We start from the raw sequence: 26,540 nt of genomic DNA, 5'->3' as shown, positions 1-26,540 counted from the left end.
CTGAGTCAGTCGGCGTACGCTACAACTGGACCTCAAGGCTAGCAGGCTTGCAGGAACACCCCTGTCTCCTGCACCGCACGCCCCAGCACTCGACTGCCCGATGACAAGCCCTTCCCTAATTCAGAGACCTGCGGGGGGACTGAAGGTCACAGACATTAGAGCAGCTACTAATTCTGTCTCATTGCTGGCCAAGTCAGACATAGCGTCATTCCCACAGGCAACCCTCATGCTTCCACACCATCTTCTTCATTTTTCTCAGCTAGTGAGAAGAAGGGAGAAGAACTCCATGAATTTGGTGTTGCTAGTAAGTGCTCTCAACTTGGCGTGCAATTGCTGTACACAAGCAATTCCACCTACGTATGCTTGGACCTGACATTGCGCAGGAGCTAGCAAACCCTGCTGTACCCTGGATAAACAACTGCACCAGCAGTCCTCAATGGCAAAGGAAAGTGCTTCGACACACAGAGCCTGCTCTGGGTGGAGGTGACTTTGGCCAGCTGCATGTCTGCAAGACATGAAAGCTGTATGCTGATTTTACCCCTATAAGCAGCTAGACTGCTTAGACTCTTTAAATCAACAATCTATAGCAGTCTTCCTACGCTTACTCTGGTCTTACTGGATTGTGTAAGGTGACAATCTTTAAGGCAAGGAAGCATTTTTCTCAACCATTCTGCAGATTTTTGACCGACGTTAAAGTATCAGAAAAAAGAAATTAAAGCACTGAAACTCAGAAGCCTGCATAATTTCTTACTTATACTGGTTTTACACCTGCTCTAAGTCTACTGCACTCATTAAGGTCACCTCTTGGTTTACAGTGGAAGTCCCATCAGGCCCTCTGCAGGCATCATCCTGAACTGGTGCACTGCTCTCGTAACACAAACACTTGCTATAATCACAATTTCAAACGTGCACTTTGCGTGATGGTGAAATCTTAGCGTAGCGCTTACTTTGCACAGATAACATTAGTACGTCAAAGTGCTGAAAGGAAGGGTTCATTAGTTCATTTTGCAGGAACAACTATTTTGATTGTGCTGACACACAAGAAGAGATGATAAATGATGAAGCTCAGCAACATTCTGGCAGTTTCCTTATCATTAGATGTTTAATTAGGTGAAGCAATATTTTTTGTTCTATCTGGTACACCTGAAAACTGTCCCTTTACTAAAAAAAAAAGGTACAATTTGTATAACCATAACTCACTGCATTTAATTCACAAACCTCATATATCTCAGGTATAATACAGGCTTATATTGCTATGTGTATGTATATATTCTTTGATATTTAGCTCCCATTAAACTCTGTTTACTTTAGTGGCAGCTTAATGGAGCCTACAAGATGATCATCTTTGTAAAATAACCCAATGGCCATATATTCCAGAGCAAAATAACATGTTTTATAAAAGACCTATGTTCTGAGGCGAACACTGTCTCAGAGACAAAAGTGTGTGCAAGAAGATTATTTTCTAGGAACTGACTGCAAACCTGATTAGCTCTCTGCCGTTTCGCTCGCCTTGTGGTTTTCAGAAAGCCTTTTTATGGGAACAGGTATTTCCCTCAAGTTAACAGAATGCACTTCCTTGGGACAAAAGAGACAATAGCAAAAATGATATACTGTATGTCAAGATTTGCTGCACTGAGAGATCCAGAGGAAAATCTGTATTTACAACACCTGGATTCCGGAGGTGTTCACGCTGTACTCTCTCCATATCATTCTTTGATCAAGAATCAAAGGAATATAACATGATCACAAATCTCAAAGTTATCTTCATGGATAAATCTTCATAATACAAGGGAATGGGACTGTGAAAGATTCATGAACTCAAATGAAAGGTCTTCTAATTAGCACTTCTGTTTCTAACAGCTTTATATCAATTAATTATAATGAAAACCCCAAATCAAGGTGTACAGAAACAGCCAATGACATTATTGGTTTATAGCCACAAAGAGTAACTTCAATATTAGGGGAAACACTTCTTCATTTCACTTAGCCGAAGAGTAGTAGTTCATCATGTCTGAAATACATTTTTTACAAGTGACCGAATCAAAAAATCCAAGGTTTGTCTCAACCCAAGGCAGCTTTTAGACTACAGGAGTTCCACCTTCCTGTGGCTTCCTGGACACCAGCTGATGTGACTGGTACCACATCCAGCAATCTTTGCCTCCCAGTGCCCCATTCTCTCTTCTACATCCTCTCCACCAAAGTAGTAAGAATAAAAGAATACACAATGAGGCTCTAAGATGGCTCTGCATCAGTAGCAGGACACCTCCATCACTGTTAATATCACATCGCTGGGAGTGACTTCACATAGACTATTAAAACTGTTTTTCAGCTCAGACAACAGGCACCTTAGAAACAGATGCATAGCTGGGCATCACCTAGCAATACGCTGTAATAAACAGCTGAATAAGCAGAGGTGTTGATTTTTTTTCCCTCACCCTTATTTACACATTTGAAAACCCTCTCGGGTAACGGCAGACAACGTGAAGGTAATGCAAAAGCTTCCATCTGCACTGCACAGCACATGCTGTTTGCTTTTAGCAAGCTCCAAGGCTGAGCACAGTAATTGCAGAAATGAAAAATCACCACCTAAATTCAGCTCAAAGTCTGTAGCCTTTCTTGAGTAATAGAAAAGGAGTGACGCGGATAGAACTACAGGATGAAACATTGACTAACGGAGTAATAGAAAAGGAGTGACGCGGATAGAGCTACGGGATGAAACATTGACTAACAGAAGACAAGTATGCTGTAATAACTGACCAAAACCTGAAGAAAGTCAATAGCTAAGATCTCCTTTTCACAGATACTCAGCCACCACACTCATCCTGCTGCCTGATGCCAAGAGGACCAGACTGCTGTACAGCCCAGAGGCCAGCATCCTTTGGTGGTTGACTCAGAAACTGGTGACATATCCAGACTAGGTCTGGACAAAGTACTTTGGTATGGAAGTTGTTAAGCATTAGTGCAGAGAAAAGACATTAGGCAAGATACCAGTTCACTGAAATAACTGTGCTACGGGAAAGAGACCTTGCCAATGGAAACAATCACTTTATTATACCAACAAAGGCTCTTCACCCTTCTAGTAAATCTGTGTCTCTGACAGCTGCTGTTGTTAAAGACTCAAAGGGCTAGACACTAGTGGCACTCTGGTAGGTAATGTATTTTAAAATCCATACAAAATTAGAAAAGTGTAACTTCAAGAGTTTATGAATTAAGTATAAGGCACTTTTTGGCAGTCAAGTGTACATAAATTTGCTGCCTGAGGACAGGAAGTTAGTTAAAAGTACAACTGAGAGAGCTTAACAGTGTCTCTAATTTATTAGGAATGGACTGAAGTAATTAAAAATACACGATAGAGTGCTAAGAAACGGACGATACATGGGTCTTCAAGGGTCTGGTTCTTTGTGAATTTTCCTCATGTGTATGTTTCATTGATTTAGTCATCTCATTTAAGGCAGTCCAAAATACCAAGTAAGAGTAAGCACTCAGAAGATAACGCAGCAGCTGTATCTATACTGGTCAAATAGCTCCAGTAATTGCCTGTGATTGATTTAGTTTTCATTAATTTCACAATACTAAGGCTGGTATGTTCTTTAAATAATTATCTGATGAGCAGGTGCAAATAATAGTATCATTAAAAATTAATGCTTTAAAAAGATCATGATTTTACAACAAACATTTTAAATAAGATAACTGCACAATAACTGTAACTGAAAGGGTGCGAGATTTAACCACAGTCTTGATGTACTCAGCAATATATAAACCATCTCTAAGAAGCTAAAACCTGCTGTTGTCAAACAGTAACACTGTTCAAGCTCCATCCGAAGACTGACATTGCCGCTCTGGGTAGAAGAGTATTTGTTATCTACGTCCCAGAAACCCTGATTGTCTGTTTGCCACCCGCGTACAGGATGCACAACAGGCTGTTTTGTAGTAGGTGTAGACACAGAGCCGGGCCTGAACCACCACATTGCAATTGTAGTATTTATCTTTGCAGTTCTCATCTGTGGGGAAAAAGGAAGAGAGAAGAAACTGAAGAAAACAGTGTTAGAGCAACAAATAACCAACACCCTTTCTTTTTACCATACAAAATCCCTTGGACCTGTATTTAAACATTCATTGCCAGGTTAAAATAGGCTACCTATACAAGTTATATTACAAAAGATTTTCTATATTTAATATAAAGATGCATAAAAGTGTGGAAGACATGTACCTATCCCCATTTATACTGATTTTTTTTTCTTTTTTTTTTTTTTTTAGGGGGTGGGGGTGCTGTTTTTTCTAAACACAAAATCTGTCTTGAATAAAGATGATAGGAAAGTCTCTGGTATTCTTTAGTTAGATACCTGTCCACTTCATTTTCACATTCACAGGTACTAACCTCTTGTGGCAGCATACAGAAGGCAGCAGAACCCGCAAATGTTATTTTCAAGTACCGACAAATCTAAATACTGGAAAACAGTAAACCCCCTCCCTCCTTCAAATATTATCATAGAATCATAGAATGGTTTGGGTTGGAAGGGACCAAAAGATCATCTTAAAGATCATCCAGTTCCAACCCCCCTGCCGTGGGCAGGGACACCTCCCACCAGCCCAGGTTGCCCAAAGCCTCATCCAGCCTGGCCTTGAACCCCTCCAGGGATGGGGCATCCACAGCTGCTCTGGGCACCCTGGGCCACTGCCTCACCACCCACACAGTGAAAAATTTCTTCCTAATGTCTGGTCTAAATCTCCCCTCTTTCAGCTTATACCCATTACCCCTTGTCCTCTCACTACACCCCCTGATACAGAGTGCCTCCCCATCTCTCCTGTAGCCCCCTTCAAGTGCTGGGAGGCTGCTATTAAGTCCCCTCGGAGCCTTCTCTTCTCCAGGCTGAACAACCCCAACTCTCTCAGCCTGTCCTCATAGGGGAGGTGCTCCAGCCCTCTGACTAATTTTGTGGCTCTCCTCTGGACTCTCTCCCACAGGTCCAGGTCTTTTTTATGTTGGGGGCCCCACATCTGAACACAGTACTCCAGGTGGGGTCTCACAAGAATAGAGAAGAGGGGGAGAATCACCTCCTTCGACCTGCTGCTAATGCTTCTTTTGTTTAAAATAGCTACATTTAAAAAGACCAAAGTTGGTGCTCTTGACATTCCCCATTTTTCTAAGCTGTTAGGATGTGGTCTGTTCAGTTTGAAGTTTTCCTTTACAGCCTAAAGGGTTAAAAATAGTTTTCAAGTGACAACTGAGATTTTCACATGATCATGTATGTGATCACAGAAATTGATGTGTTAAGAAAAAGACTGAATGACAAAACACTAACAACAGATGTAAAAATGAGCAGTTCTGTACAAACCCCTTTTAAATAAAGAAACAACAACAAAAATACGATAAAAAATTTTTAGTAGCATTGGTATACCAGGTTATCTTAAATTATGTTGACAAATAATTGTCAACTGAAAATTGTTGTAGAACATAAAACTGTTTCTAAATACTTGTACCTTCCCTTTCCCTAGTCATTCTCATTACTATTAAAATCAAATCTGTATGAAATGAATGACTAATTGCAATGTCAAATTATGTGTATGTGTATATGTACTATAAATACAAGAAAATTGCTTAATTGCCCTTAATGTCTTAGTTTAACGTTCTTGGTTCTTACAGAACCTGTTGGCAAACACAGTATATCATACATGACCTTTTTTTTGTTTGTTTTAAAGACTCTGCCAAGAGAAACCTTTGAGAATGCAAGGAGGCTGCAAAAAAAACCCCCCTATATGTTCCATTTTCACAGCAGCAGATTTCTCACATTCTCAGCAACTTTAAAAGTAAGCCAGTTTCTTAAATGTTACGAGGAAAACCTACTTTTATACCATAGAAAAGAGCTGTATGTTGTGTAAAAATAAAACCCCAACCTTGATAAAGAAAACATACTCTCAAATCTCTGCAAGATTATTAAATATTTTCTCCACTAGATGGAGTTCCATAGTTAAAACAGAAGCTTCCTCCTCCTTACCTATTTCAGGGATACAATCTTGTGTGTTACACGGTTCTTTTTCTTCAGGTTTAAGCTGTGGATCACACTGAGAACTAGCTGTCATGTCATCTGACAGACATCGTACCTCTCGAACCCGAAATCCTCCTTCACAGGATTTGGAACACTGAAACACAAAAGCTGAAGTTCATGAAGACCATATGGGATGTGCAAATACAGAAAGAAAAAAGGAACCTTGAAGCCAGACCCAAGTAAAGCTGAAGCCTGTTATCAGCTTCACCCCTTCCATTGTTTTTTTTCTCTATAAACTCCTTAACATACAGGCGCAGTTTCATTCAAGGGTCGAAAATATTTTTGACCACAGAGGCAACAACTGGACAAGTAAATGTGGTAGACACAGCATGACTGAAAGCACAGGAGAGTATTTCCCTTTCCGAATTTACTAGTTAGCTGCTTATGTCTCTAGTTAGTCTTGTTCTTCTCCACTTATTTATATGTATCTCCCAAATGTACACTTCCCACAGTGTTCACATTTCTTTAAGAACTTCCTGCACTCAACTTTACTACTTGACTGCACTGCCCTCCTCTGCCCTTTTGCCTCCATTTATATACCACCAGGAATAATTGGAATTGCCTTCCTTCTAGCGCACAATTATTTTTCACTTCTTGCAGCACAACAGTTTTACGAAGCATTACAGGTTTCTCTGATTTTCTAACGAAAAATGTATCTGTGCTCCTTCAAAGTCTGTTACGAAGCCAGAGACTTTTGTACTTGCTTGGCACGGTATTTTTAAACCAATTATTACACATTTCTGCCCATACTGAAGCAAATCCCCTGTTGACTTACGAATTTTGCCCGAGTGAGGTCTCTGAGATTTGGCTCACTGTCCAGTTTGACCTGAATGCTTACAAACTTAATTAAACCTGGGTCATTCATAATGATTTAAACCTTATTAGCCCCAACCTAGGAAGAATGTTTTCTTTCAGACTTTTTTTGGCATAATTATTTCCTTTCCTAACATTGCACAAAAACATCTTATCGCTATCAGAAAATCAGATATAGCACACTAACTAACATGTTCTCAATAATATATTCTTAAATTGCTCTTTCAAGTACAACCTCTGCCCACTTTAGAAAAGACATAGCCCTGTGGCAACAGTGATAAAACACTTTCAGGTTTTCATATAATTACTCTTGTTACATGCCTGTATAGAATATTGTAATTATCCCACATCCAACAATAAGAGATTCAGTTCAGGTTTGTAGAGATCTTAAGCACTTAAAATGGAACCAAGACAGAATTTAGATGTTACGTGCAACGCACTACACACAACCCCCAGCATTCTGTGCCAGCCGGCCATCTAATCTCCGTGACTGCGAGGCCACACCATTCATCCTAGGTCACCAAAAAGTCTGCTGAAGACATGGCCAGTTTCCAAACCTCGCACAGGGGCTTTAACTGGCCACTCTGCTCACAGCTAACCTTCCTCTGCAGGTCTCACAGTAAGAAATACCACATACCCTGTTGGTAACAGTAACTATAGCAGAAAGAGAGTTGAAAAACAATTAGAATATGATCTTGTAAAACCTCAGCTAGCATATGTATTTGTTCCTACAGGGAAGGTGGCCACAAAGGCTTAGACCGTTGTGGATTTTTAGACACCACTTGTTAGGAAGTGGGCACTTAAACAGTAACTAGAGATCTCTAAATACCTTCTTCTGTGCCTGCCAAAGAGAGCACATATTTTCACTTTCAGAAGGATTCTATGGATGCAGATGGCTCTATCTCTTGTGGCTACAGACGTGCAGGTTCACATTTGAAAACAGGTTTGCTAATGGGTTTGCTAAGGGTAAGTTATTGAATCTAAACTAACAGTCGGTAAAGAATCCAAAGAACTTCCAGCAACATCAAAGAACATACTTCAATCTGCATGGCTTTATTATGAGTCCAACTTGGATGCTGCTTTCAAATAAACATCTATACCTGCAATTAAGGAAGAAAAATCAGGATTCCCTTCAGCTGATTTAGTTTGTTAAAACTGTTCTACCTTCTTTCCTACTTTCTAGCACTGCCAGTAGGCCAGTAAAATAACTATTTAGTTAAAGGGAAAATCAAAATGATTTCTCTCTTTCATGTCACGAGGATGAGGTATTTCCATGGGAGCTCAAACTGAAGGCACGTGAGGTGCTTCTGCATTTCAGAGATGTCATTCTGAATTTGATTTAAGGCTCAGGGAAGGGTGGAAGTTACTGCATTACATATGATGTAATCTCAGTAGTTTTCACACCATTTTTCACTCTAAGATGACAACGGACTTTCTGATTTTTCTTTCGGAGAAAAATGTTGATTTTTTGTAAAAAAACTTAAAACCTTTGTCAGGTACAAGAAAAGATGGAAAGACAGATGAAACCAAAGCATTTAGTGGCACTCATGAATGTAGCTGGTTCACTTCCAGGGGAAACTGAAGATACATGAAGCTCTACAGTAAGTGTTCTCTCAGTAAAGTTCTAAGTATTACAGTGAAGAGTTTACAGTAAAATATTATGGTAAAACTGACTTTAAAACTGAATACATCCATCATTCTTTATTAAATGCTCCTTAATTTTAATGAAACTAAAGGTCTGAAAAGAACTTTTACTGCACTACATAGTCCTATTATGGACAAACCAACTTTGAAAAGCACGAAGACTGTTGGAAGAAGAGATCAGTGATGAAGAGACAACTATGCAGTGTCTCCTTTCCAGTACGATACTTTCTAACTTTCCTAAGCTCCACTGGGTACTAAAGAGTATGTTTCATTTTTAGTATCATTCCTGTGTAAAATGAGTTTCACGATCAACAGTTTTATTCAAACAGTTTTCCCTTTCCATATACATTGAAAAAGATGTAGCAAAGAAAATTAGACATAGAAAAGCATGACAGACTTACTGTGCTCCATTCTGTATGAAACCACTTAGATCCACAGGGTTTGAGGTAGCAGGATTGCTGGCTTGGAGGTTTTTCCAAATATGAACATTCATAGGGGTTCAAAACATCAAAATTACCTTCAGTCTTCCTAACACAAACGACTTCTCTCTGCTGAGTTCCACTGCCACACTCAGTAGAGCACTGTATCAGAGAGAAAAAAAAGTGGTGGAATTTGTCATTCTACTTATGTTTTTCAACTTGTTTCCAAAGTAACACGTTTCTTCACATTATTTCTGAAATAAAACACACACGCATACACATACATGTACTGGCATTGTAAATTATTATTCAAAAAAGTTTTGCTTATTCCCTATTCTTGGACACATACCTAGACACTAACATCCAAAATCCATTTCCTTACTTTTATATGTTCTTTCCTCAGTAAAATCAACTTGATTATATCTTTCCTTCCATTGCTGGCGTATGTTTGACTTGAAGAGAAAGGAAAAGGGTAAAGTATTTCTTAAGTTCCTGCATAGGATTTTTATTTCTTAGAACCAGAATAGTAGCCTAGATAAACCTTGGGTTGGTATTTTTATTTGTATGTGGTACTAACATAGTAGCCACCAGTCCCAGTTAGGAACCAGAACAAGAAAATGCTGAAGGATATAGCAGTGACTTAATTCAACAAGTGACTAGTCACTATATTTAAATTTTAATCTTAAAAATGGTTACAGAGGTTAGAACAGTACTTCTGTGAATTTTTATTCCACATGGTACCACAGACTGAAAACATATTTCTAGTTATTTTTATGAAGAAGATGACATATGACCGTAAATGTGCTTTTGGAGAAATCTAAATGTGTAGTTTTACCTGTAGCTACAAAAAGAAGCTGGTATTTATTTTTCTAATAAAAAGCATAACTTACTTGCTCCACAGACAGTATTACTGCTTCTTGCTGAAGCAGGATTATAAGCACTGCACTGAACCTTTGAGGGTTACAAGGTTAGAGCACAATTTTGCAGCTTTACAAATCCCCACATTCTGTGTGGTTTTTAGAAAATGCCTTGATCTGCCAGGGTGTTCTTTTCATGTTTGCAAGTATCTATGTGATGCAGTATTGGTTCCAGTTCTGAAAAGCAAATTTAACTCACATGGACTCTTACTGCCCATTCAAAGGTTAAATACACACACAGTACTGCTCCTGGCACTTGTAAAAAGCTTTTCAGGAGACGATTCCAGCAACATATTGGTTTCTACATTGCATAAAGGAATATGATTTTCAAAGGCTTTTTCTAACCTAAACCAATCAAATGTTATTAGAAGTGGGGATTTTGTTTATATCTTGGGTGGAACTTATGATCCCTTTACCAGATACCCACAAAAACCTCGAGCTGAATGAAGAACCTTGAGATCAACGTGAAATTCTACAGGAAATAATGTAACTGCACTTCAACACTGAACATCTCTGTCACTGCTCTCTTTGAATGGTTCCTCCAAAACACAATGCCTTGACCTTCAGCCTTGGATCTAACAGAGCATAATATGGAAGGTCATCCACCAATGCTGCCTCCTGCTCTGGTCTACTGACCATCTGCTTTCATTTTGGTATTTAGAAGTCAGGATGTGGCTTCTAGAACAGATTTTGTCAGACATTTCTTTCAGGTAACGCACAGCAAAGACATTTTACCCTTGGTATGTGTCAAACAATTCAATTTCATGCAAAGAAAGAAGGTGAATTAGCTTAAAAGAACTGGAAATTGTACGGGACAGAAACTTTCTTATTCCAAAAAGAATGGGGAGACTGAGGATGACCCCACTGAATGCTTCTCTCTGTGGTAGCAGGAACAGATCCAAAGTTCCTATTCACCGGCGTGGGGTGGCGTAAGTAACAAAGCCCAGATTTCATCTGTTATTAGAACTGCAGCTAAGTATGTTTTAAAGCTGAATTTGTTATTACTCTTACGCAATACAAATAATTATCACTTACACTTGAAAGCATTAGCATAGTAGGAGCGATGTAATCACCATCTCAGCTGTACCAGTTTAATTCCCAACTCCTTATCGCCTGGAAGGATCTTGGACTCTGAAATGCCCCAAGTTAAAGAACAGCCAAGAGACTTTTCCTTAACAACTCGATGAAGTGCTGGTACCAGCAGTCCGAAAGGCTCTCTAGGCTCTATCAGAGTCTACACAATGGGACATAAGTGTCTGGGCAGCAGCTGACAGCTTCTGAAAGGTCTTTGATCCTGGCAGCAGAAATGTTTATTTAGAGCAAGAAGCTCTACTGAGATGTGGACCAAGGGAAGAATTTATCTTGAGGAAGGAGCATCAGGATACAGGCCACTAACCAAGTCTTGTTCCTTTCACCTATTATTGGGAATTTCAGCACAATACTGAAGCTAGCTTTTGGGTTTAGCCATTGCTTTTTTGTCTTATTTATCTTTTGGAAATTTCATATATATATATATACACACACACATACATATCTATACACACACACACATATATATATCTCTGCAGATATACATGATCACAAAGGCTCTACTTTGAAAGGTGCAAATCCATTGTTTTAGCATTCACCTGAAGCTGCTAAGCAGCTTTCTGTTATCTTTCATTTTATAAATACACTGAGTCAGCATATGAGAAATAAAAATGAAGGTGCAGAGGAAGAGAAGAACAAAATCTTATCTTCATCAAAGTAAAAAAACAGCAGGTGCTGGAAAGTATTGAATATCAACTCAGCAAAATACAGGAAAAAAATATCTAAATATTCCACAGAGATGTAGAAATACAGCACACATCTTCGCTGCACAAAAATACATTTTTTAAATTAAAATACCAGCACAAAACAGATATGTAGATTAGATACAGAGCTTACCTGCGTCCAGCCCCCAGCAAACCACTCCACTTTACCAGCACAGGGTCCGTTATTACAGGGGGTGGTTTCAGAGGGCCTGTTATTGCCACAGCCTTCCAGAGGCAAACTGCTGACGTGGTTTGTCATACAAACCACCGAACGCGTACGGACTCCGTCTCCACATTCTGCAGAACACTGGGGAGCCAAAGACAGAACATGGTCACTAGTCTGTCCTCCAGACTGCACAATGAAATCAGGAGAAGCAACAATCATGAGAAGTAAACGAAATTATGCAAAGTCAATTACTTTTACTTGCAATTCAGCTGTAGCAAATCATCTTTACATTCACAAATGAAAGAAATCGAAGGATTAGGGAAGAAGGAAATCTACTTTTTAGAGCTTTTTATTGGCTTTCTTACTTTTCATTCCTTCTTCCTGTCTGTAACTTCTTTCAGTTTTTATTTTATTCACCTTTTTGCATACCAATTAATAGGTCTGAGAAGGGATAATTTCAATAAGCAGCTTTTCAGACAGCAGTCACATTTAAGCCTATGAGTTTCTCCTCCGACCATTCAAGCTGTCAGCCAGGTGAACTCTTACACTGGTTAAAAGGATGAAGCTAGGAAGACTTTGAGGGCTGGGGCACTGGTAATAAAATGACTGCATAGTGCATCCTGGAACTTTTCCAGATATTGAGTTGACAGAGTATGAGAGCACAATGAAGTAGAGAAATATGAAATTTTTTGACAAGTCATTTCAAGAGATTCAGGTAAATGCCCAGCAAATAACTGTAATTACCACTAATTACTGCCCAATCTGTTTCAATTGTAAGCTGTTAATTAGTTTCAGCAGAAGAGGTGGCCATAGAAGTTTAAGTAAATTCCATGTCGCTTTCTAATGATATGACTTCCCATAACTATCATTCACTATTCTCTTGTAATAATTAGCGATATGCAGATTCTTATGTCACATCTTCGGAGACAGTATGCACGCCATCCATCAATGACACAGGAAAAATCCTATTTATTCTCTTACAGTTTGGTCACTTGTCTACTTCAGTGGGAAAGTCTCCCACACTCCACTGTTCTGGGCAGCATCAAACTTAACATTTAAAAAGCAGAAACAGGACAGAAAAATAATCCATTTTTGTATTAGACTGAGTTTTTGTTGCTTAATTCATTCTTAATCTTCCCTTTCTTTCATTTTCTTTTAAAATGCATTTGGCATTTCATATCTAGACCACGAAAATAAAACCCATGTGCAGCTTGCTGAAAGACAGGTATATAATTGAATTTAAACAATTACAAACAATTATATTACACATGTAAAGAAAACCACAAATGAGTATGCAGTATATGGAATAAAAAGATGCATTTGATTGACATTTCAGGTTTTATTTTTAACGCACAATGTAATTAGTTAGGAGAAACTGTGTATCACTTCCTCAATGAACAGTACTTCCCTTGTGAACGAATGTAACTCTGGATTGGAACATTTTTTTAAATCTTACTGAAATAAAGTAAGAACGATTTGAAGAACTGGTAACGAGACACCAAGATGCCCACTAGCTTGATGTGGCTCCCATCAGTAATAATGTGAGGGTTCACATCCAATTGATCAATTACAGAATAGCTGATGCCACGATAGCACCACTAATAATGATGGGATTAAACAATACAGTCATCCGTCTTCTCCAGAGGGAGACCAGGGACTGAATGTACAATTGGTTGCAAACTACTCTTTACCCAGTCGCACTGAAGAATACTGGTTATTTGTATGAAACGTGTAGTCATGTAATATTTATTCCATAGTTCAGTACAGAAAAACATCTTTCCTATCAGCAAGCTGGTTTCTTTCACAAGATGTTCAAATACAAGGGAAAAGCTTTACTGAAAAGAAATCCTTAGAAAACTAAAAGAGTGATTCAACTTTTTACATTTTTTTTAACATAATAAAATTTTGGAATAACTAGAAATTCAGATTTTAAAGAGATGCTTATATACTCCACAGGAATAGGAAAAAATTGCTCACAGTTGAATGAAATTGAATGGTGGAATGGTTTCTTCCTCCATCTGCAAGATGAAATAATTAAGCTTCTCTTAAATGATGCCTGTAAGTAATATAATGAACCTTTTTTTCTTGGCAGTTCACAACAAAATTTTCCACTTTCACACAGATGTGTAGAATAGACTTACCTCCTCAGCAAACCAGACTTGATGGCTAAGGAGGTCTTCTCAAAGTAAACTGGCAAAATCTTGAAAATGTAAGAATGATGTAAATCGTGCTAGTTTCCTGTTTATGCAAACTAAAACTGAACTAAACCAACCCCATTTCAAACAGTTCACTCCTGACTGTTCAGCTGAGCCCGGTAAAAGGGCTACATTGCAAAGCCACCGTACAGAAATAAATTCTGTGGCTGTTCGTATTTTATCCTTGGCAAGTATGTTCAACTACATTATGTACAGAGAACTATGCAGATACTCTGCAAATACTTTTCTTATTTCTTAGTAATTTTAATTTGACAATCTAATTTGCTTTTCTGCATTGCAAACCAGAGCTGGGAACAAGTTTAGCCTATAAAGTCATCCAGAAAATCTCCATAGCCTTATGTTTTAAATGATTATGCATGAACTAGGCTTATATATCAAATAACAAAGGAAATACCAAATGGAAGGTATAGGGCTGTCCCACCCTCTGCTGCAAGATTTTACTACAGATTAACTACCCTCAAAGGATTTACAACACAAACTTAAAACTTGAATGTTTCTGCATTAAGTATTTGGTTTTTCATGGTTTTTTCCTTATTTCAGTAAAAATCTTCCATGTGAAAGCCATGATTTCCAAAGCCCAAGGCAGAGACTATGGAGTGTTTGGATTAGGAATCCTCTCCCTTTTGTTTTCACAACTGACACACCCACTACTTTCAATATCGTGCTCCTGATTTGTTGCATTAATACACAGTAACTGCCATAACCTAACACTGTATGACATGAGGCACTTTCACAAGCTGCAACTTCTCTGTTCTGGTCCTATTATTAAAGGTATTTGGTTTCACTGTCCTGTTTTAATTGGCAGAAATTCCTCAGAAACCTTAGTCTGTGGAACACCCTCCCTAGTTCTAAGGAGTTTGCCATTTCTCCTCTTCCTGAGGTCCTTCCCCCATGACTTCAGTTTCAGAGGCTTTCCATTCCCATTAAAAACTAAAAATAAAAAAACCACCCCACCCTAATACAGTGCTCTGATAGTTGTCAGAAAACAACGGTAACAGCACTCTGGGAGAATAAGACTAGTTCCTGCAAACTTGGAAAATTGCAAGTGGAAGCCTGAATTTTTGTTGAAGCCACAGGGCATGGTAGAGCAAAAAAAACCTTTAACAGTGCCAGTTCCCTTCTTCTAATGTGCCAGCCCCACTCATTAACCTCATCTGGGGCAACAGACCAGAGGAAAGAGGCAGCAGGAAATGTACCAGAACTCGCGAGTCCTTTCACCCAAGTCTCAGCATCATTGCTAGCCTTAATTAAATTTTTAAATAACAACCAATTGAGTTGCAGAAAAACATCTCCCATTTGTGCAGGATTTCTGTCTGCTACATTTTAACCTTCATCATCTTAATTATCCCCCACAAGATAATTAAGTTTTTCTATGACTCAGGCTGCTGATGTTACACTACTCAAAAAAGAAAAATGAAGATCTACACTTGAAATACATTTATGAAACTCCTTAGCCTTATTTGACCTACTCCAAGAAAATCCCTTTCAGAAGGGATTTAGAAGGCTTATGTAACCTTTGTTTTCCCAGTAATAAACTAGGAATTGTATTTCAGAAGCTCACTTCTGCCACGGTTCCAAGACTGAGGGCAGATTTTCATAGGACATAAAACTGTTGGGAGCAGCCTTGATTTCTCAAAACAAACAAAAAAAAAGTGTAAAAAAGGGGGGCAGGGTTAGTCAGAAATATCCTTATGCATTGGCCCAAACACTATCCGATGGCCAGATTTAAATTATTTCCCTTTAGGGGAAAATTCCACTTCCCAGCTTGGCCTTGACCCTGCCTCTTGACCACCGACCTGCCCCAGCACCACGGGGCTGTGTACAACCCTGCTGACTGCCACTGGACCTGACCTGGCAACTGATTTCCCAGCTAGACCATGGACCTGCCTCATCACCATGGTCTTGCCTGGAAATCCAGCTCTCATTTGCCCCTGCCTGCCCCCAGTGAGCCTGCGCTGCTGACTTCTATATGCCGATGGTCATCTACAGCAGCTTAACCATGGCAAAGAGAGATCAGCTGCAGGGAAGAAAACAAAAATCCCTGTAGATCTTGGCCACCCTTCTCTTAATATCTCCTTCAAAACTCTCCTGGCTATATGTTTCATTGCAAATCATGAAGCGAATTACATATTTATACATAAAGAATGCAAAACTTCTGTTTCCACCTGATTCCCACATGAAGTCAATGGAAAGGGGTATATTATATTGTTTTCATTTTATACTGAAAAAAAACAATCAATGACAATAAAAAATAATGAAATGCCTGCACAAACTCCATGGTGGTCTCTTTTCCTTTGTTTTTTTTTCAGGATCCAGGAGATTTTACATGAGCCATCCAGATTTAAATAAAGAACAGTGAAAGAAGAGTGTGAGCTACAACATTCATTGGTGGTAACACACTTCACTGGTCAACAAACCCACTTGTACCTGTTAGGCAATGCTTTAGGATTGTGAGGAATAATGCATTGATTTTTACAAAGCATGCTACAGTTCTCTAATGGAAGGTATTACAGAAGCATTGCTGGTACTCCCTTTAATGAAGAGTTAAATCTAGAGCACGCGTTTGATCTGTTTTGATTTTCTTCCCCGATGTGCAGCACTTTTTCTTTCTTCCCAAGATTTTATTTTGGCCTCAGAATCTCATTAACATCTAAGAATTGTTTGTATTTTGGCTTCTTTTCTAAGTATGCTCTAAACACAAAATGAGAAACAAATGAAGAGAGGAGATGGCAATCAGGAATAAACAAAAATGCCAGAGGGGAATACTCCAGTTAGCTGGAAGGAAACACTGGTGAGCCTCCCATTGCTGTAAATCAGGGGAATGCAGTTTCCCACTTCTGACCCATAGAAGACATAAACTTTCCAGCAATTAGGTGTCAAAGAAGCAGTCATGTGAAATGTTTACAAGAATCTCATCTACTCCCATCAATCCAATTTGGTTGCTAAGTTCAGTAAGGTTCACCAAGTTTACTGACGAATGGATGCAGTTTGGTGGGACTCTGCTGTTGTAACGCAGTATGACATCTTGAGAGAATTACGAGACAGGAAGCCATCTTTCTACAAACACACGTAAAAATATCACAGAAGTCTGTCCAGACTCTCTATAATCAAAAAGGGTTAAAGATCATGTAGAAGACAAAGCTGTGAAACTTAATTCTCTCATTTAGAGTCAAGACAGAGCAATAAACGTAAAGACAAGCACATACAAAGGAAGATGAGTCTCACTTTGCCGACAGAGGCTTTTAACCTGTAATCTTTCCCAGTGAAATGAGTAAAAAGTTCCCAATATTGAGCCTGGGAGTATCAGAATATGGTGTTTAGATCTAGTTCAAAGACAAATAACAGAGCATATACTCTTCAGAATAGAAGGGTTTGTTTCTTAAGGATGAACTGCTTTCCTTCCTTCCTTTACGTGTTCCACCAGCGTGCACTTGGTAGCCACACAACTCAGAAGCTTTCCAAGTAACAGGGTGTGTGTACCATACGTACAATGGACCTTTGATACCTGTTCATCAAAATAAATCAAGAACTGGGTTGTGTTAGGTACGTGCAGGTTTTTTTAATTACTTAGGATTAATTATACATATAAAGAATCAGTCTGTGCAGAAACTGAATGCAAGAAGGTTAATGCCATGGGGGGAAACAGGTGGGTCATAAAGTACATAAATATATGTTGTGGGAAAACAAGATGGAGAACACGGTGAGAAGGCAGCCAAGCGTTATTTATTCAGTAAAGCAACATACAGCCCACACTGCGAAGGAGACACAAGTCCTACGCACAACCGCAGGTTTTTAAGTGCACATATGTTGTACTGCAGAAGTTTCATTTAGGGAAATTTAATGATATAATCTTCCAATTCAGAACCATAGAAACTATTAGAAAATGAAGGCAACTAACATGGTTTTGCATCAATTAAAACTTCGCAAGGTTACAGTAATATAAGAAAATCCAAAATCTTTCCAGCAATTCTAAATCAGATCCTGTCCTTTTCTTAAAACTCAGATGTGACTACTCTTTTCTCTCCCTGTGTTAGAGAATACCTTTGTCAAATTCTCCAGAAATATACACCACAGTTATCAAATCCTGACATTTAACATCTGTTGGCAGCAAAGGCAATTGTAATTTTTCTGTTACTGTGTTTTTTCTTGATGTCTTGCTAATTAACCAAGGCTATAATATAATGCCCCACACATTGCATAAATCCGGTCATGGAAGTTTGATATATCCCTTGCTGAAAGAGAAAGCATGTGCCTAACCGATCTCTGACAGGCCTATGGGAATCTCTACTTGCTGCAGGTGCAACAGAACGCGTTGAGTGTTTGCAAAATGGGTTCAGAAAAGTCCAGGCCAGGCCTTCTCTGACGGCTGTAACCAAGTTTGAACTCAACCATTTCAAAGTTCCAACGTTCTCAAAAGTGATGGTAAGTTCTTTTACTTCTTATTTCTAGCCACGGCTGAAATGTCAAAATACAATGGGAAAGACTGTTCTGTGGTATTTCCAGCTGGGACTCGCAGTAGGCATGTAATAAATCTCACAAAGAAGGTCTGTTCTTGGGAGATTTCCACCACAGGTTTGCGGACTCCAGAGGTTTGAACAAGCTTTCTTTAAGCATTTGCACTTTTGGCTGCTTATCTGAACCATTTGTGGCTGCCCATCGCTGATCTATGCTTATTGCTGAAGTGTGGCTTAGCTTAAAGTACTTTTAAAAGAATTGTTTGGGGAAATTACACATGCAAAGTCCATACACCTGGGAATGCCCATTTCCACTCCATGAACGAATTCTCCTCTTATCTTTCAACAGAAACACGCTCCTCTAAAAAGAAAGAGAGACTTCTGGTCCTAAAAAACAGCCCTTGAAAGGCACAATAAGGAAACTAACGGCCAAAGGCCTGGCTTTGCAAAGCTATTGACTACTTCTACATTCCACTGACTTCCACTGCCACTAAATGTCTCTGAACATCAGACTCGTACGGTATGTGTGAACCTTAGAAAATCCTGCACATTCTAGCCCAAGTCTACTTTTTTTCCTGAAATAAGCTGTTCCTTCCATTCTCTTAGTGAATCAAACTCCAAACCCACTGCTGGCAGAAGTGATGGTGAATAATGCCAACTACAGTAGCAAGCATTTGGAAGAAATTAATTTGTACACTTATATAACCTGAGAAGGTAACAAAATCCATTCTTTGCTCTCTGACCCTAAAATGTTTGTGGTAAGAAAAAATTCCAACATTTTCCACATTACCTGCTTCACTTTTATGTCTCATTTAATACATATAAATAAGCATAATGACATTCTGCAGTCATAACCTTCAGCTGCAAAAACTACTCTTAGTTCTGCAAAGGACAAAAGATCAATGTAGAAGAACGAAGAAAACATTGATGCTGGAGTCTTTACTAGAATGTAGGGGCTTTATGTGGTGGAACTGCACCAGCTGGGCCAGATTTTTCAAGAAAGATGTTTTCTGAGGGTGGAATGCATCTTTCTGTCTTACTTGTAAAATATGACTTTAACAACACTGTAGAAAGAACAGCCCTACAAGCTAAAAAAAAAAGGAAAAAAGCACTGCCATTTCCCCTACAGCAAAAACTTTGCCATTTGCACTAATACCTATACTTTACCTGGGAACTTTCTCTCCATGCTATCCAAGAGTGCACGCTGAGTGAATAACAACTAGGAAAAAAAGTTCCAATGAGAACAAAAAAGATTTATCAGTGTCAATTTTTTTTTTCTTTATACAATCTATTTGAATTGTCTGGAAGCTGAAATTTTGCAGGTCTTTAATTGTAGCAAGAGTCTGATCAGGTTTTTAAAATTATGTGACATAGTAGGTACCTGGCCTGCTTGTGAACTTCCTCCTCCTTCTCTAAACATCTAAAACATGGAAAATCTTCCGAGTATCCACACTAATGCATAACCTAGGAACTACACTAGGAACAGACAGAGACACTACCACAAAATGATCTAAATAATGAATCCGTGAAGTTAGGAATGTAATTTTACAGCTTCACAGATAAATTAGATTATTTGCCTGTCAAAACAACCAGTCAAAGAAAAGGGAGATGCAATCAGGATTTTATAGACCGAAGGCTCCACTTGTCTACAGATGAAATTGATATGCAAGCATCCACAAGAGGGACTAAAATACCAAGCTTTTCTTAGCCGATGTTTGTTAAGACTTTAATGAAATACCATTACTGAACACCAACTCTGAGCCCAATCACGAAACATGATAACTCACCACTGTTTTTACTGCTTTCATGCAGAGAACCTGACTCATTGGAATAAAAAAAATACAACCATTTTCACAAAGTACAAAAGGCCAAATCAACCTTGCCTAAGTTTATGAAGTTGTTCCACTCTTTTCACAGCCATAGGATACTTATTTTATGTCTTGAGTACAGAGATCAGGCCTCAAACCTCCATCCCTTAAAAAAACAGTAGGGAAACTTTTAGAGTCCGAATCTTGCAAAATGAGGCTAAGCAAAATAGAATAATAAATCTCAGCACACTCAATATTTTGGGAAGTTCAGACCCAGAGCCAGTTCCAAATCCAGATGTTTGGCCATGTACCCACATGCTTGCCCTTTCTATGCATTCTTGTATCTAACATAAACTCCAAATGCCCTTGGGACCACTATTTTTTGTTTGCTCTAGCCTGTTTAACAGATCAAGGATAAACACAGAAAATCACATCATTCCTTTTATGGCTGTACAGATGTCTATTTTTTAATTCTGATGCACTTAAGTTGTTTCAGAAGATTTGGGAGCACAAAGATAATGCGAAGCCTTACCCTGTCACTCCACTCTGTAAGGAACCAGCTCTTGGCACAGGGACCCATGTCACAGTTCTCAATATCATTTGGCCGCAGCTTCATGTTACATTCCTCATCATCAACGATGTCTCCAAGGTTGCTGACACATTTCACATCTCGGGTCCTCTGCCCCACTCCACAAGGCACTGAACACTGTAACAGAAGGGAGGTTGCATCAGGACTCCGTGCAAGAACTGCAGGCTGGGAACGTGCAGCTCCTTCATTTCTGCTACGACACCCACAGAAGCTATAGAACTATTCTAGATCGCTAGGAATAGGGAATAAAAACACATTAGTAGTTTTAAATCATATTCTCAGTCTGTAGTATTCTACAGTATATTATGCAGATACATTTGGAAACCGTAAAAAAAAGATCCACTCTAAAGCCACACAAAGTCTGCTGCATGACTCTTCAGGCTCCTGTGACTGTGGACGGCAGCTGTGCTGCTGCAGCCCATGCACAAACGCTGAGTGCTGCGACGGCCGCTCCAGCAGAGGCTGGGGGAATCAGGAGCGAGGAAGCACTTCAGTAGAAAGGAAAAGGAAGGTTTAGGTTCAGGGTTTAGGCTGGAATGTTTCACGGTCTATCTACCCACATAATTCGGCAACTCTGATAATTTTTTTTGCTTTGTTTGATGGCTAACTATAAGAGATTTGTTTATCACTACACCTAATACACTAGGATATTTTCTCTTTCACACAATGGCCATGAAAGTATCTCAGACAGTTGTCAGGTTGGCCAAACCTTTTGTAAGCAACACAGAAATTAAAGCTCAAAACTGTACCATCCACATTTATCTGAAAGTCTTGGCATAGCCTCAAACCAAGCACAGTACCAGCAATCTCTGACTCTGTCCTTAATGCATACGTAGTATTCAAGAACTCCTGGACCTAAACTCCACGTGCTAGGAGGAAGAGCAATAACTTTGCCACAACAGGCAAACCTATCAGGACTCTCCCAACTCTACCTCCCATAGCTTTAAAAAACCCACCATCGCTCAGAAGGCTCGTGTACTTCTGTACACGCACACCTGTGTGTTCTGTACTATTCAATCACTCTTTTTCAGCTTTCTGCTTACGAACAGTAAACTTTAAAGGTCATAATTGAGTACTGTTTTCTTGAACATATTTCCAAGGCTTTTCACATTTCACTTCCCTGTTTTAAACAAAAACAAATTTTATGTTTGATTAGTGGTACCTGGAAGAAAATTCTTATTCTTTCCTGAGGTTTTATGCCCCAAATGAATCAGTCATACTTACTGAAGTCCACTCTGTCCTAATCTGCCATTCACTGCAGATCTTCAGCTGGCAAGTGCTGGTTGTCTCTGGTTTCTCCAGGTGGTGACAGCGGTATTGCTGAACTGTCAGGGTACGATTGGCATACATCTGCCGGCATAAGATCTGGCGATGCTGCATACCAAGGCCACACGTTTTGCTGCACTCAGACCACTCCCCAATATCCCAACTAAACAAACAAACAAACAAACAAACAAAAAAAAAAAAAAGAAAAAGAAAAAGAGGATGTATTTCTTCAGTAAAGACTTCTCTAAGACTGATCTTAACAGAACTTGAATGACATGATTCTGATGCTGGGGCAGAATCTTATAAATAACACTTAAGCCTCTGTATGCATAACTTAATCCTTTATGAAGACAACATAATATACTTGTAACCAATCTACCTGCAGTGGTTGATAATAACATGCATGTCTTGCACAATTTATGGTTTCAAGACATATTATGAACATTAATTAAGACACCAATAGCTGTTTGTTTTTTAAAGAATCTATCTCTAATATATATTACTGCTCTAATGACACTTCCCCAAAATTAAGATGTGTTGCTAGATTTTCTCTGCAGGAGAGGCTCTGAAAAAGTGACAATACCTCAAAAAAAAAACCAAAACACATAATACATCCAGACACTGATTCATCAGTAAAACTGAAATAGCAAATAATAGGCAATGAATAAATACATTTAATTTTAAAGAACAAAACCCCCAGATATAGCCTTCTCATTCCAAGATTTCAGTGTACTTATTTAATCACTTTTGTATAAACATGGCATTTTCCCCTTTCAGTTTTCATTTCAATCATGAAGACCTACACAAATACGGGCAGTATCTAACTGTTCACACATTTCATTTCAGAACTCTCCCTGGAGAGAAAGCAAAACCTCTTTATTCTTTTTAATAAATATTTACATATCTTTGTTTATGTTTTTGGTATTATCCTGTATAAACAAATGAAGCTGAATTAATGTGAGTTGTTAGAAAGAAAAAGGTGAGAAAAATGTTTGGTGAGAGAAGACATCTCTGAGTACACAGCTTCAGAAGTTCCTGAATATCTAAAATGCACTAGGAAATTGCTTGTCAGGCATCGCTAACACTGTAACAGTGCTTACACCATTAGAAACTTCTGTGGGATAAGGAGTGGCCACTCGCTGCTCAGAAGAGAAGTGAAGAATGTAACCACAAGAGAGATGGAAAATACAGCTGCTGCTCTGAAATCAAGTTGCTATAATGGCAACTGAGTTTAACCCTTTTCTCTTCTTGGTATAGGCCCTGGATGAATTGAGCTGCTTTTTTTTTCTTTTTCTTTTTTTTTTGACTATTTAAACTAAGTCGCGTAGCCAGTTGTAAGTCACAGTCTCCTGATGCCAAGTCTTTTCAGAAGGAAATCGCACCTTAGCTGGTTGCATTAGTGTCCTGGAAACAAGGACTACTACTTCAGAATCCAACCTTCAAGTTGAGGAAACACTGAATTCCAGGAAAGAGAGGTGATGTTTACCAGGGGGCTGTTGTGAGCGCTATCAGCGTATCTCATCTTTAAACAAGACACCATGGAATGACCAGGTGGCTACTACAGCACATGGATCCAATGCAGAGTGATACAACCTACAGAGCCTCTTCTTGAGACAGGTATACGCAGAACCTGACACTTGGAAAAAAGGTACCCACAGAGAGAACACATACAGTGTGCACGCCTGAACAATCACACACATTTTCAGAAATTCCTATACTCACTTGTTGCCAACTTTCCTTTTCTCTGAATGCTATTGCTCCCTGTGAAGAGGAAGGAAGCCACCACCAACTAAGGAAAAAACATCCACTATACTTTATGACATAAGTGCACAGTACTTAGAAGTCCAAACTAGTTCCCTACTTAGAATAGCCTCTTTCACATGCAAAACCTCAATGACTTTGGCTTATTTCACTTGACTTAAACTGTAATATCTTACAAAGCTGGACATGGGAACAGGTTGCAGGCCTCCTCTTCTGGAATGGGTTTCGTGCTGCTGTCACAGTAACTCTCAGATACCTCCTCATGAGTGATTCTGTTGACGCAGTGGAAAACTGGGTACTGTGACCCTGAAAGGAAGAAAGAAAACTGAGTGATGCATTGCAAAAGCTATAACAGTAGCATCCAACATGGATCCAGAAAGGAAAAGCGTAACTTAGCAATGGGAAATACAGACTAAGATTTTATCCAAAATTTCCAAATGCAAGAGCTGAATGCTATACTGTTTACATTGTAGGATTAAGGGAAGTCCTTAGTATATAGAAACACAGCATGGCACTCTAGGAAAAAACATGCACCTTGGTCTGCATGAGATCTTTATAGTGCAGAGAGTACAAACATTAAGCATTCAGGACATTTAAAAAAATGCAGCCAAGTGGCCACAACACAGGCTTGAGAGGAGGAAAAATTTAGCAGTCATTCTGTTGTGCTTCTGGAAAGAGACTGAGCCTCCTTACTTCTGAGTGATGTGGTGAGTAAACACATGAAAATATTATCCACTTGACCAGGTTTTTGAAAAGAGATTCGTTAAGATAAAGCTTACAGGTTAAATGTTACTGTAGACTACAGACTCCCTAAAAATTATTCGTCTCCATATTTATTGCTTGGTCTTTAAATAATTTTCATGCTAGAGCAGAAAGACAGAGCTCTACTTCTATTACTAGTGCCAATTGACTACCAAAATGATGAAAAAGAGCAAGGTGCTAACATGCCTACTTGTATTTGGTAAGTAAAAAGTTGGGGTACGTTAACAAGGTTCCTGACACAGGTGATCAAGAAGCCAACCAGGTAAGGTGCTCCGCTAGACCTGATACACAAAAACAAGGAAGAAAAAGTCAAGGATGTAAAAACCAGGGGCAGGTTTGGCTGCAGTGACCATGAAATAGTAGAGTTCAGGACTCTAAGAGAAAGGAGCAGGGCAAAAAGCAGGACTACAACCCTGAACTTCAGAAGAGCAGACCCAAACCTCTTCAGAGATCTGCTTGGAAGAATCCCATGGGATACAGCCCTAGAGAGAAGACGGGCCAGGACAGCTGGTTGACATTCAAAGACCACCTTCTCCAAGCTCAAGAAAGGTCCGTCTTGACAAGCAGGGAATCAGGCAAAGCTGGCAGGAGGCCTGCATGGATAAGCAAGGAGCTCCTAACTAAACTTACAGACATGAAAAGGAAGCACAGGAGGTGTGAGCAGGGGAAGGTGATCCCAGAGGAGTACAGGGATGCTGTCTGATTGTGCAAGGACGGGGTTAGGAAAGGTAAGGCCCACCTGGAGTTGAATCTGGCAAGGGATGTGAAAGGCATCTCTACAAGTACATAAACAGCTAAAGGAAGACTTGGAAAAATTCTCTTCTTTCCCTCTTTTTAGAAAGTAGTATAAAAGTCTGCTGATTCCCTCTCTGCCATGTTTATACTGTGCAAAGTGGCAGCAACCCCTCCTCTCAGGGTGGTACAGCAATGGCACAGGACACCTCCGTGAAGTCTCCACACTGTCCAAATCCTAGAAGATGTATTTGCTCAGTCATCTTAAATGGAAATCTGGGACAAGAGTTGGTGGCAGTGCTTGTGGGAAGCATTTTCACTTTTTTTAAAAAAAGATAATAGTCTTTTTTTACAAGCCCAAGTTCTACTGAAAAGCGCTTTGAAATCTCACAGCTTTTCATCAAAACTGTTCATTTATCCTCCCTTTTTCATTAGGTAGCACAAAAAGAATCTTTCTTTTTCTTTCTTTCTTTCTTTCTCTCTTTCTTCCTCCAACTTAAAATTTCTTACTGTATTTTAGCTTTGACAGTTCATTTGGAAAAAAAAAAGAAAATTAAAGACCAGGTATCACCGACATTTCTGCATGAAAAATAAAGTAGCAGAAAAAAGGAAAATGTGTAAAAAAGAAAAAAGAAGAAAGTGTCCTACATTGAATCATACAAAATAAAAACAAAGTCTTAAACAGAACAAGATTTCTTTCTGATTTTTTTTCAGTCAATTTTTTATCAGCTTATATAATCTAGTTTGACTTGAAATGCCTTAGGGGCATCAGAGATTCACACAGGCTTCTCACACTGAGATCACAAGGAATGTTCTTACAACAACAGTGTCAGCATCCTGCTCTCAAGGTCGAATTTCTTTTGAATTTAACTAGATCAGAACACGCACACATTCTCCAAATAACGGGAAAGGAGATACTAATTTTGACAGTTCTCTTGCTAAATTTCATGGAGTAAATGGAAGCTGTATAGGAGATTGAAAGATAGAATTTGAATTCTGTTTTCCTCCAATCTTGCTATCATCATTTTGACTCAGATTTCATGTCAATAGCTACCAGATGTCTCAAGAAATGGCAAGAACTACGTTTAAATGTCCATAAGGTCCATGGGAAATACAACTAAGAATTCTATGATGCAAAGGAAGAATACATTTA

General features: G+C 39.0%; 1 protein-coding gene across 1 annotated transcript in view; it reads right to left on the bottom strand.

The window, feature by feature from the left end:
* Positions 1-3,602: 3,602 nt before the first annotated feature.
* Positions 3,603-26,540, bottom strand: part of THSD4 (thrombospondin, type I, domain containing 4) — a 68,586-nt gene continuing 45,648 nt past the window's right edge. Inside the window, exons 6-12 of the mRNA XM_010076930.1 lie at positions 24,070-24,199; positions 22,091-22,295; positions 20,810-20,983; positions 11,767-11,940; positions 8,906-9,085; positions 5,997-6,141; positions 3,603-4,001 (exon numbers count right to left, since the gene is read on the bottom strand). Of these exons, the coding sequence (XP_010075232.1) occupies positions 3,859-4,001; positions 5,997-6,141; positions 8,906-9,085; positions 11,767-11,940; positions 20,810-20,983; positions 22,091-22,295; positions 24,070-24,199 (1,151 nt within the window). The 3' untranslated portion in view covers positions 3,603-3,858. The remainder of the gene's footprint in view (positions 4,002-5,996; positions 6,142-8,905; positions 9,086-11,766; positions 11,941-20,809; positions 20,984-22,090; positions 22,296-24,069; positions 24,200-26,540) is intronic.

The sequence above is a fragment of the Pterocles gutturalis genome, unplaced genomic scaffold (assembly GCF_000699245.1).
Source record: "Pterocles gutturalis isolate BGI_N339 unplaced genomic scaffold, ASM69924v1 scaffold9728, whole genome shotgun sequence".
Classification (NCBI taxonomy): Eukaryota; Metazoa; Chordata; class Aves; order Pterocliformes; family Pteroclidae; genus Pterocles; species Pterocles gutturalis.
The sequence above is the reverse complement of the archived record's forward strand: the minus strand, read 5'-3'. Positions and strand labels throughout refer to the sequence as shown.